The 12,576-nt window shown below is 37.7% G+C and overlaps 1 protein-coding gene across 1 annotated transcript; it reads left to right on the top strand.

Annotated features, from left to right (window-relative positions):
• Window positions 1–10,283: 10,283 nt before the first annotated feature.
• Window positions 10,284–12,113, top strand: LOC131431982 (UDP-glucosyltransferase 2-like). The gene is made up of 4 exons (XM_058597986.1): window positions 10,284–10,410; window positions 10,479–10,991; window positions 11,083–11,632; window positions 11,693–12,113. Exons 1-4 carry the CDS (start codon window positions 10,298–10,300, stop codon window positions 12,083–12,085), a joined length of 1,569 nt encoding a protein of 522 aa, XP_058453969.1. The 5' UTR covers window positions 10,284–10,297; the 3' UTR covers window positions 12,086–12,113.
• The last annotated feature ends 463 nt before the right edge of the window (window positions 12,114–12,576 follow it).

Raw genomic sequence — 12,576 nt, 5'->3', positions numbered from 1 at the left:
CATTTTGGTGAACAGCTCCGAACCGATCAGCTCACCAAAGTGAATCGATTCGATGTATCAGCTCATCAGCTCTTTTAGTTTAAACTTAAGGTTCATTTTGTGCGCCGTTTTTCTTATGCACCGGTTTTCTTTCATATGCATGATCGAAATTGAATCATTGATTTGCAATGATGCAATGAATGCAATGCGAATTAACTTATCTTTAATTGATGTCGACTAAATTGAATCTCTTAAAGAGCCGAAGATCCGATCAGCTCGTAGCGTGTTCCCTTCGTCATAATGCAGTGAACTGGGTAGCAAATGAGTGAGCTGGTGAGCTGCGGTTCTTTTGAAAAGAGCTGTGAGCTGTCAGCTCACTTCAATGATTCGATTCACTGGAACAGCTCAGGAGCGAATTGCTCATCTCTATTCTGATACTCAGTTTGGCTTCCGTAGAAATAAAGGGACGAATGACTGCCTTGCATTACTTTCGTCTGACATCCAAATTGCCCTCGCTCAAAAGCAACAAATGGCATCTGTATTTTTAGACATTAAAGGAGCATTTGATTCAATTTCCATTGATGTTCTTTCAGACAAGCTCCACCAACATGGACTTCCACCGGTTATAAATAATTATTTGCACAACCTTTTGTCAGAGAAACGCATGCATTTTTCACATGGCGATTTGGCAACATTCAGAATTAGCTACATGGGTCTACCGCAAGGATCATGCCTCAGTCCGCTCCTTTATAATTTTTACGTGAATGACATTGACAGCTGTCTAGTAACCCCATGTACACTAAGACAACTGGCAGATGATGGCGTGGTTTCAGTTACTGGACCCAAAGCTATTGATCTGCAAAAACCATTGCAAGATACCTTAGATAACTTGTCCGTTTGGGCTGTTCATCTGGGTATCGAATTCTCTGCGGAGAAAACAGAGCTGGTCGCAAGGGGAGGACGCTTAGAACAATGTGCCAATCTCACATTAACACAATGCGTTGGCGCATTTATCAATATTGGCACTTTCGTTTTCATACAGTTGCACAGTTACGGCACACAAAGGGCTCAGTTTTGACAAGTAGCTGTTTCATGGGGAACAGCGTAGCACACTTAGACTCACAGTATATCACGTGTTTTTTTAGAGGCACAATGTAGTTTGTGTTAAGCGACTCTCCCCTTGGCTGGTCGTCTTTTCACGAAAGCATGATCCCGCGCAGCTTCAGCTTCATATGATGGGAAGAATGATCCAACAGGTTTTGACATTCAAATACCTTGGGGTGTGGTTTGATTCCAAATGCACATGGGGAGAACACATTAGGTTTCTGATAACAAAATGCCAACAAAGAGTAAATTTTCTTCGAACAATAACAGGATCTTGGTGGGGTGCTCATCCGGAAGATCTAATAAAATATCAGACAACGATACTTTCAGTTATGGAATATGGATGCGTTTGCTTTCGTTCCGCTGCAAACTCTCATATTATCAAATTAGAGCGAATTCAATATCGTTGTTTGCGAATTGCATTAGGGTGCATGCATTCGACACATACAATGAGTCTTGAAGTTCTGGCGGGAGTTCTTCCATTGAAAGATCGTTTTTGGGAGCTTTCATCGCGACTGCTAATAAGATGTGAGGTACTGAATCCCCTGGTTATTAATAACTTCGAAAGGCTAGTTGAGCTTCAATCTCAAACAAGATTCATGACAGTATATTTTAACCATATGTCACAGGAAATCAACCCTTCAAGATATATTCCTATCCGTGTCAGCCTCCTAAATGTCCCTGACTCAACTTTATTTTTCGACACATCCATGCAGCGCGAAGTGCGTGGAATCCCGGAACACCTACGCTCGATGGAAATCCCAAAAATATTTACAAGTAAGTTCAGGCATATTGACTCTGAGAAAATATTTTATACGGACGGATCACGAATTGAAGAGGCTACTGGGTTTGGTATATTCAACAATAATGTTTCGGTCTCATTTAAGCTTCAAGAACCTGCATCTGTTTATATAGCAGAGTTAGCAGCAGTTCATTATAGTTTGAGTGTAATCGTCACATTATCTCCAAATCATTATTTCCTTTTCACAGATAGTCTGAGTGCAATTGAAGCTATTCGCTCAAACGCTGCTTGCCAAAATGAACCTTTTTTCTTGGGCAAAATAAAACAGTGCCTGAACGTCATATTGAATAATAATTATCAAATCACAATAGTTTGGGTTCCGGCTCATTGCTCCATTCCAGGCAATGAAAGAGCCGATAGTTTAGCCAAACGTGGTGCTATTGAGGGTGAGATTTATGAGAGACCGATTGCTTTCAACGAATTCTATAGCGCGTCTCGCCAAAGAACACTTGCCAGTTGGCAAGCTTCTTGGGATAAAGATGATCTGGGTCGGTGGATGCACTCAATTATTCCTAAAATATTGACAAAGGCATGGTTCAGGGGACTGGATGTGAGTAGAGATTTCATTCGTGTGATGTCCAGACTCATGTCCAATCACTACACGTTAGATGCACATCTCCTTCGAATTGGACTTTCCGAGACTAATCATTGTGCTTGCGGCAAAGGTTACCGCGATATTGACCATGTCGTTTGGACATGCGTGGAGTTTCGTGATGTCAGATCTCAACTAATAAATTCCTTGCGTACCCAAGGTAGACTATCCAATGTCCCAGTTCGCGACATTCTTGCTTGTCGTGACCTTCCTTACATGAAACTTCTTACCATTTCATTAAATCCATTGGAGTTCCAATTTAAATTTTATTTTATGTTAGACTGTTTTCTCTTCCATGAGTTCAACCAATAGCCAACTATAGGATATTGAATATAAGTGGTGAACTGATACAAACAAACCTGAAATAGTTATAAGATCATGTACAAAATAAATGTATTTTATTTAATGTAATTTAAAATAGCAACTCGCTTGATAAAAACAGTGTTTAGATTAACTAATGAGTACCAACATACTAATATGATATTCGAAATGTATTAGGTTTAAACTACTATGTATTGTGGATGCCACGGCGAAGAAAAACTTATGTATATTGCCTATGAAATAAACGTATTTATGAAAAAAAAAATATGATTTTGAAACTAATCGATTGAAATTTATTCGATTATTTGGGTTATTAATCGATTACTCGATTATCACTATGGGATTTTTTTGATTATTCGATCAGCTCAATAATCGAATATTAGTTTTAAGTTAATCGATGAAATATTACTCGATTATCTGGGTTATTAATCGATTAATCGATCGATATTGCGACATCCCTAGATGTGAAATACATTCTTTTGTTTCGATCATAGAGGCTTTAACCTTAAGGTCCCTGGTCCTATGCTCGGAGTTGTAAACAGGGTTGCCACATATACAAATTATTCTGCATTTTACAGATTTTTCAAATAAATTTGTGACCAAGATTCTGTATATGCAGATTACAGATTTTTCTCAAAAAATACAGATTTGCACAGATTTTTGATAAAGTGATAGTAGAGTTAAAATCTATTAAATAATGGTATTCATTTTTTTTTCAAAGTGAAAACATTATCCTGATTATGTGAAAACAACAAAAATTTTAACTTCGGTGGATTTTTCAAATTCAATAATACAATATATTTTTAGGCACACTTAGGAATGTCGGAAATTTCGAATTACTCGATTATTTAATAATCGAGTATTATTTCGAAACTAATCGATTGAAATTTATTCGATTATCTGGATTATTAATCGATTACTCGATTAGTCATTCGATTATTACTATGAGAGTTTTTTAATTACTCGATTAGCTCAATAATCGAATATTAGTTTTAAACTAATCGATTAAATGTTACTCCATTATCTGGGTTATCAATCGATTACTGGATTAATCGATCGATATTACGACATCCCTAGGCACACTGCTTAACTTCGATGGATGATGTTGAGCAGAAAACAAGGATGTTTTAATTGGATTTTATTTTCATACAATGTAATATGTTAGACACAACTAAAGGTTCCGAATGCTAAACTGAGCCATTTAGCCTTCGGAACCTTTAGTTGTGTCTAACAAATTGATGAATTAAAAACGTGTTTAATCCACCTAGCAGTGAGATGATACCTTTGTTTTTATCAATCCGCATGTGTTTTTTGCATGAATATTCTTCGGTGTTTAAGTTTTCATGACATTATTTTAATGACCGTCGTTTTAAGCGACAATTTGAGATTTTAATCACTCATTACTCTGTAATGTAAAAACTGCAAATCGGATTGAATTTGAATCTAGAAGTGTGATAATCTATTAAACATGCCATGATATGTAAGTTCCCCTTTAGAGTTTACGGTAATTCAAGGTACTTCCAGAGCCGGTATTCAGGAACCAGCATAACCCAAACCGATTCGTATGGCCATATGACGAATAAATTACAACAGTTTTAAGTCCAACTTTGAAGCTTTTCGGGATTGTCAACTTCTATATCGGTTAGAATTTTAAAAATTCATCATCATGTAATTCGAGAACCGGAAGTTAATTAATTTTTGTATGTATGTATAAAATTAATTAATTTTGTATATAAGTTTATTTTAATTTGAATTTTTGTTTTTGAAATTTGATTAGGCTTTTTTTGAGAAAACGATTGAGCTTTGAGAAACGATTTTATACTGGAACCGGAATTCTAAAATCGGTATGGCCGAAGTCAGATAAATTCACCTGAGTAGCTGTATAGTTTACATTTGTTTCAAAATATTTGAAAATCAGTGAAGACATCTTTGAGAAATCATAGCACAAATTAATTTTTTAGGTGCCTTCTGAATCGAAAACGGAATACCACTAAAACTGAAAAAAGCTTTTTATCGACTATCCAAATCTGCTAACCCGATAAACCTGATTAATTTATGTGGAATAGACATTTTTATACCAATCACCTGATCTGACTGAAGAGCAAGATGTTTTATAGAATCTTGAAACTTTTGATTTGAATCTTAGATCGGTTCAGCCATCTACGAGAAGAATGAGTTACACAATTTTGATTTCGTTTCACATATCATCCTGTAGTTCCGGAACCAGAGGTCGGAACCAAACATAATTCAGGAACTCTGTTTGGGAGCATACGACTTTTCGTATGAATCTGAATTTGTAGAAAAGAAATTTTCCGAGAAAATTGAGTGAAATTATTTGTCACACACGCATTTGCTGATCTCGACGAACTGATTCGAATGGTATATGGATGTTATGTTCTTCCAGCATTTATTCCTGTGAGTAGTATAAAACAATATAATTAAAAAAAAATTCTGCCATCATCTGGTTTATATATGTCATATTCGAACGATTATGTTGCCAAAAACGAGCCGTGCTAAAATCGGTCCGAGGCTAAATGTCATGAAAAAGGATGCTGTACACAGTCTTTTTGGTACTTAGAAACAATTGTATGTAACAGTATAAAAAATCGTGTTTTCCATTGCTCCCAAGCATTTCTTTGTCATACAGCGCTCGAAACTCCTACTGCTGGAATAGGGGGAAAAGTAGTTTACACAAAAATTTCGAAATCTCCGTTAAAAATGGACGGATTTGAACAATCTATGGCTTGTTGGATAGCTATTACCGTGCGGAATCTAAGTCTGAAAACATATTCTGTTTTCAAGGTCAATTGTGACAGGCACTGTCAAAAGACTGAAAATTTTGACATAAAACTTCGTATATCTCAATAGTAAACATCCGATCTCAAAACCATTCAATAACGTTTTGGGTGACGGGGAGACCTTTCATTTGCGACTAGTTTGATCAAAATCGGTCCAGTTATCTCTGAGATCTCGACCTCTTAGTTGACAACACACACACACACACACGGACATTTGCTCAGTTCGTCGAGCTGAATCGATTGGTAAACTTGAGCGATTTCTATACCTATTTTTGCCTTTCTCTATAGAAAGGTATTAGAATTGCTGGAAAAACCGACTTTCGAACGGAGCCTCGGAGACCCATAGTGTTATATACCATTCGACTCAGTTCGTCGAGATCGGAAAATGTCTGTGTGTGTGTGTGTATGTATGTATGTGTGTGTATGTATGTGTGTGTATGTGTGTGCACTTTTCGAAGATATTTGAACGCGCTCAATTTTCTCAAAGATGGCTGAACCGATTTTAACAAACTTGGGCTCGTTTGAAAACTACTGTCGGGCCATTGATCAAGTTCGAAGATCAAATGGCTGTGACTTTTAGTTCCGGAGATATGATTGTATAAGTGACGTAACCGACAAAAAGCGTTGTATTTGAACGCGCTCAATTTTCTCAGAGATGGCTGATCCGATTTTAACAAACTTGAGCTCGTTTGAAAGCTACTGTCGGACCATTGATCAAGTTTGAAGATCAAATGGCTGCGACTTTTGGTTCCGGAGATATGATTGTATAAGTGACGTAACCGACAAAAAGCGTTGAATTTGAACGCGCTCAATTTTCTCAAAGATGACTGAACCGATTTGAACAAACTTGGGCTCGTTTGAAAGCTACTATCGGGCCATTGATCAAGTTCGAAGATCAAATGGCTGTGACTTTTGGTTCCGGAGATATGATTGTATAAGTGACGTAACCGACAAAAAGCGTTGTATTTGAACGCGCTCAATTTTCTCAGCGATGGCTGATTCGATTTTAACAAACTTGGGCTCGTTTGAAAGCTACTGTCGGACCATTGATCAAGTTTGAAGATCAAATGGCTGCGACTTTTGGTTCCGGAGATATGATTGTATAAGTGACGTAACCGACAAAAAGCGTTGAATTTGAACGCGCTCAATTTTCTCAAAGATGGCTGAACCGATTTTAACAAACTTGGGCTCGTTTGAAAGCTACTATCGGGCCATTGATCAAGTTCGAAGATCAAATGGCTGTGACTTTTGGTTCCGGAGATATGATTGTATAAGTGACGTAACCGACAAAAAGCGTTGTATTTGAACGCGCTCAATTTTCTCAGCGATGGCTGATTCGATTTTAACAACCTTGGGCTCGTTTGAAAGCTACTATCGGGCCATTGATCAAGTTCGAAGATCAAATGGCTGTGACTTTTGGTTCCGGAGATATGATTGTATAAGTGACGTAACCGACAAAAAGCGTTGTATTTGAACGCGCTCAATTTTCTCAGCGATGGCTGATTCGATTTTAACAAACTTGGGCTCGTTTGAAAGCTACTATCGGGCCATTGATCAAGTTCGAAGATCAAATGGTTGTGACTTTTGGTTCCAGATATATGATGGCATAAGTGACGTAACCGACAAAACACGATGATTTTTACCGCTCTTATATATATAAGGGTGCCAAAATTTTGGGATCACCTCTATTTTCGTTAAGTTCTAGTGCTCAAAAGTTTAAACACCTCGAAAAAAGCCTTCACGTAAAATTTGACCTAAATCGGACATGCTTAAGGGGTGCTGCCCGGTGGTAAAGGTTTGACAATTTTCGATCTTGAAAAAGAACCATAGGAGGGAGTACATGAAATTTCCAAAATCGAAAATTTTTTTTGATGCCGAAACTCTTAAAACTGCATGAAATATCCAAATTTAGTGTCATCTCAAAAAAAATTTTTTTTTGAAAATATCAACTTTCTGGGAAGTCCCGAAAAGTCGACTTTTTCAAAAAAATTTTTTTTGAGATGACACTAAATCTCGACGTTTCATGCAATTCTAAGCCTTTTGGCATCAAAATTTTTTTTCGATTTTGAAAATTTAATTTAAGATAAAGATTAATCTGTATATGATGCAACACTGCTTTCCAGTCCAGTTGGTCCAGTTCATTGGTGGCCAGAATTGCCAGGTTATTTTTTCAAAAATCTGCCAAAACTCAAAAATGTATCTGGATTTGTCTGTGTCTACTACATACAGGGAAATTTTTGCCGGCCTTCATTTTCAATGAGCAAAAAAAAGGTCTTAACACCTATCGTATAGAGGCCAAAACCGTAAAGATCTAGCGAGATCTGATAAAATCTAGGAAAATTTGGAAAATCTGGCAAAACATCTGGTTAGTTTGAGTGTCTGGCGAAGCGAGACAAATCTGGCATTTGACAGACAAATCTGCTGGTATGGTGGCACAGACAGACAAATCGCTGGTATGGTGGCACAGTTTTTTTCTCCATAAATATTCACATCGCTAGCGCAAAATGATGTTAGATCTACACATTCTTAATAATCTGATCCTTGAAGTGTTGTTACATTAAAATACCAATTTTTCTTGATTTTTTCAAATTTTTTAAAGATCGCGTTCGCCAGTAATTTACGAACGCGATTGATTATACACTGAGGTCTTTTTTATGCGGTTTTTTTACGCGACTTTTTTTATGCGAATTTTCAGTTATGCGGTTTTTTTTATGCGAAGTTTCAGAGTTATGCGGTTTCCCTTCTGCGGTTTTTTTATGCGGTACGTAAATTCGCATAAAAAAAGACTTCAGTGTATAATGCTAAAATGATCTTGAAGGTCTAGCGATGTCAAATCTTCAAGGATCTACGGATTCAGGGATATATTACGGATGTACGGATCCGTAGATAAAACCTACGGAAATCGATATATTTCTGCGGATATCTTCAGGAATTGGTATTTTATATGGAAAACTACGGAAACTCTTGGTCTGACTACCAGAAAAAAATGTCGTTACCTGCATTGCTCCGCTGGAGTTTTCGATAGGGTTACCGTCTGGCAAGCAAAAACCAGGAAGACAATTCGACCGTCCCACGACAAAAGGGCCTAACTGCAAATGACAGTTTCTCTTTGTTTACTTTTTCTTTCACGATTTACCGAACTGATTTTATATTTGACGCTTTACTCTTCGCAAAACTTTCAAGGTAAAACAACAATCTTTCGATTTATATTGGAAACTTTAGAGATTTTGCAATAATGGCTCCGTAATAATCAAAAGAGAAAGTAAACAAAGAGAGGCTCTCAGTTGCAGTTAGGCCCTTTCGTCGTGGGACTATCGAATTGTTCGATGAGTTGAGGAAAATTGAATTGAAAATTATCATATGGAACTAGGACACTGATGAATACTTATATCACTTTTATATATACTTACCACTACTTTGATTCGCAAAAAATATGTAAAAGTTAGTAACGTCTTAATGCTGAACACGGAAATTCGAACTGTGCTTGAATTACATATTTTTTGGATTGCCACTTGCCAAACAAATGTTTAAAAAACCCTTCTTAATCCACCTAGTGGTGTGATAATGCCTTTCTCTTCTTTCATAACAGTCTCATGAAAATGTATTTCATAATTTTATTAAATAATTTCGGATACTAATTTCGAAACTAATTGATTCAGATTGATTCGAGTAGTTCACAAAAGCATGCCTCAGTGTTTATGTCACACAGTCAGCATCATTTTTCCAAATTAGTGCTTGACATTTGCGTTGCCTATTTGTAATCAGTGATGCTAATCTAAAAAAAGCCTTCTTAGTCCACTTAGTGGAATTTTCATATATCTTGAAAAATCACCATAGGGGGGAGTACATGAAATTTTCGAAATCGAAAAAAAATTTTTGATGCCAAAAGGCTTAGAATTGCATGAAACGTCGAGATTTAGTGTCATCTCGAAAAAAAAATTTTTTGAAAAAGTCGACTTTTTGGGATTTAGAAAAAATATGAAAGTCCCAGAAAGTTGATTTTTTCAAAAAAAAATTTTTTTGAGATGACACTAAATTTTGATGTTTCATGCAGTTTTAAGAGTTTCGGCATCAAAAAAAAATTTTATTCAAATCTAATCCGCTTAAACATGTTGAACTGACAAGAAAATCATATCGAATTTGTTTCATTACATCTTAAAGTCATTCATTAACATACCGAATAGATTGGTGGTGTCCTTATTGGTGACAAACCGAACCAAGCGGATTTTAACATCCCCATCTAAACCAAATGTTTGACCGTTTAAAGATTAATATTCAAATACTGAAGATATAAACAAAATATCAATAGTGTTCTCAATTGAAGCCCTTCTTTATTACTACCAAGTATTGCATGCATTCAAAGAATATTTCTACCCCAATCTAATATTACGAAACATTTGATACTAATTTTTTTAATGATAATTATTCGCAAATCAACAATATACATAGTGAATATCAAACGATTCAGCCGACTGATAGCACTCTGGTTATCTGGTGTTGTGAAAAAAAACTGCGCTTGGCCTACTGTGCATTATCTTGTCATCATACGTGCATGTCATCAATCAACTCACGTGCAACTCGTTAACTAACTGGATATTATCAAGTTATTTGCAATAACTTCTAGTAACAATATGATCGTTCAAAAAGAAGAAAAAACCTGCACTTCTGCGTTTCTCGATTCATTTATTCCCAGCAGCTACCATGCAAAGTGTCGTAGTTCTACAACTTAGCATAGCTTTGATGCTAGTAACATCGGGTTTGGGAGCCAATATTCTTTGTTTAACTCCTATTCCCAGCCCTAGTCATCATATTTGGTAGGTTAACGGGACCACGAAAGTGTATTAACAATGGTGTTTTAAAGAGTGACGAAACTGCCCCACAGGAACCGAGCATGGATGGAAGCCTTGGCAGCAAGGGGACACAATTTGACGATCGTTTCGGCCGACGTGGAAAGGATCCCAGCGCAACCCAACATGACCTACATTCACCTGGAAAAGGCATACTCGTACCTGCACGAGGAAATAGATCTGAATGAAATGGCCCGTGAAAATGCCTTCGGTGGAGTGCGAAGTTTGTATGCCTGGGGAACTGGGATGTGCAGAGGAGTGCTTCGTTCTGCAGGAATGGATCGTATAATGGCATACCCAGACGATTTCCGAATAGATCTCGTTGTTGCCGATATCACCTTGGGACCGTGCTTACTAGGGTTGTTACAGAAATTCAGCAATCCACCGGTGATAGGCGTTACGGCGTATAACAATCCGAGCTTCACACCCGATTTCATCGGTGGACACAAACATTACGCTTATGTTCCTTACGCGATGCTCAACTACGACGATGATATGAACTTTTTCCAACGGTTGTACAATTATTTGGTGTACTGTTATGATCACTAGTAAGTATACATGGATCCGTTCATTCCAGCAGCTACTAAAGAAAATACATTGAAAGTATATTTTTAACATAATTTAATAAATTATTTGAAGCTATCGCCATCACGTATATCTTCCCACTATTGAAGACTACATGAAACAGTACTATAAGCTGGATAATCCGGAGAGTGCTGCAGAACTGGAGAAGCGCGTCTTTTTGTTGCTGGCGAACTATCACTACGCAGTCGACTTCCCGGAATCCGTCCCACCGAATCACATTCCAGTGGGTGGCCTACAGGTCATCGCACCGAAAGAACTTCCCACGGACATCAAATCATTCATCGAAGCCGGTCCGAAGGGATCCGTGCTGTTTTCGCTGGGCACTAATATCATGAGCAGCGATCTTGGCGATACCACGATTCGGTTGTTTCTCGACATTTTTCGACAGTTTCCTCAGTACAATTTTCTGTGGAAGTTCGAAACCGAGCTGAAATTCGATCTACCCAAAAATGTTATGATAAAACAATTTGTACCACAGGCCGACATTCTGGCACATCCCCATGTTAGGGCCTTCATAACCCACGGTGGAATGCTCAGTACCCACGAAGCCACCTGGCATGGAGTTCCGATGGTGGGCATTCCGTTTATCTGCGATCAATATCGAGTGAGCGTCAAGTACAATTTTACTTTGATGACACCCTAAAATACCACCCCGATATTTCAGAATCTCCACAAATCCGTTCGGGCCGGAGTTGCCATCAAACTCGACCACGACGCCCTCACCGCCGAGAAGATCCGGAATGCATTGATGCAAGTTCTGGAGACACCTTCCTATCGGGAGCGAATGCGCGTAAGATCATCTCTGTTCCGTGACCAACCGGAACATCCCTTGGTTCGTGCCATCTGGTGGATTGAATGGGCCATCCGTCACCCTAATTCCAGATCAATACAGTCTCCTTCCAAGTGGATGGCATCCTGGAAAAGCGAACTTTACGATGTGAAACTGTTCATCGTTGTTGTACTGATCATTGCCGGATTAGGCGCCAAAGCTGTTTTGTCGAACTTTCTGACCACACGCGTGAGTAAAAACGATTTGAATGACAAGAAGAAGAAATAAATCCGTGACGCTTTGTTTTCGATTTGAATTATTTGATATTTTTACCACATATACAAGCTAGCATATGAACTGTGTGTAAAATTTACTCAAGCTCCGTGGCGAATACTTGCAGATGGCACCACGATCGACACTATTTTGAATGGAGCATTCACATCACGACACATTTTTTTTTGGGTGCTACATTCCCTTCAAGCAAAATTTTTGCTTTTCGTTTTGGTCAAAATGACTAGTTTATTTTGTTTTATTCCGACCGAATTATTCAAATGACATCGAAATAAACTCTAAAGGAAATCGCGTGAAAAGTGTTCAAATTGTTAGAATTGGAATGTTTTTATAATAGGTAGAAAAATTTTGTTACCGTTCTGGAACATAGTGGATCGTTTTGAAAGCTCGCGGTGAACACTCGAGTAGATGGCAATAGTGTTTCTAACGTATAGCAAATCTGAAATTTACACAGGATTTTGAAAAATTTTGTTCGAGCATGTATGTAT

This window comes from Malaya genurostris, chromosome 2 (genome assembly GCF_030247185.1).
Source record: "Malaya genurostris strain Urasoe2022 chromosome 2, Malgen_1.1, whole genome shotgun sequence".
Taxonomy (NCBI): domain Eukaryota; kingdom Metazoa; phylum Arthropoda; class Insecta; order Diptera; family Culicidae; genus Malaya; species Malaya genurostris.
The sequence above is the reverse complement of the archived record's forward strand: the minus strand, read 5'-3'. Positions and strand labels throughout refer to the sequence as shown.

What these genes read in the sequence shown, in the direction of transcription:
- LOC131431982 (XM_058597986.1), top strand. Translation starts at nt 10,298, where the DNA reads ATGCAAAGTGTCGTAGTTCTACAACTTAGCATAGCTTTGATGCTAGTA. An exon ending in GTGTACTGTTATGATCACTA is followed by an intron (nt 10,992 to 11,082) that starts GTAAGTATACAT and finishes AATTATTTGAAG; the next exon opens with CTATCGCCATCACGTATATC. An exon ending in TTATCTGCGATCAATATCGA is followed by an intron (nt 11,633 to 11,692) that starts GTGAGCGTCAAG and finishes CCGATATTTCAG; the next exon opens with AATCTCCACAAATCCGTTCG.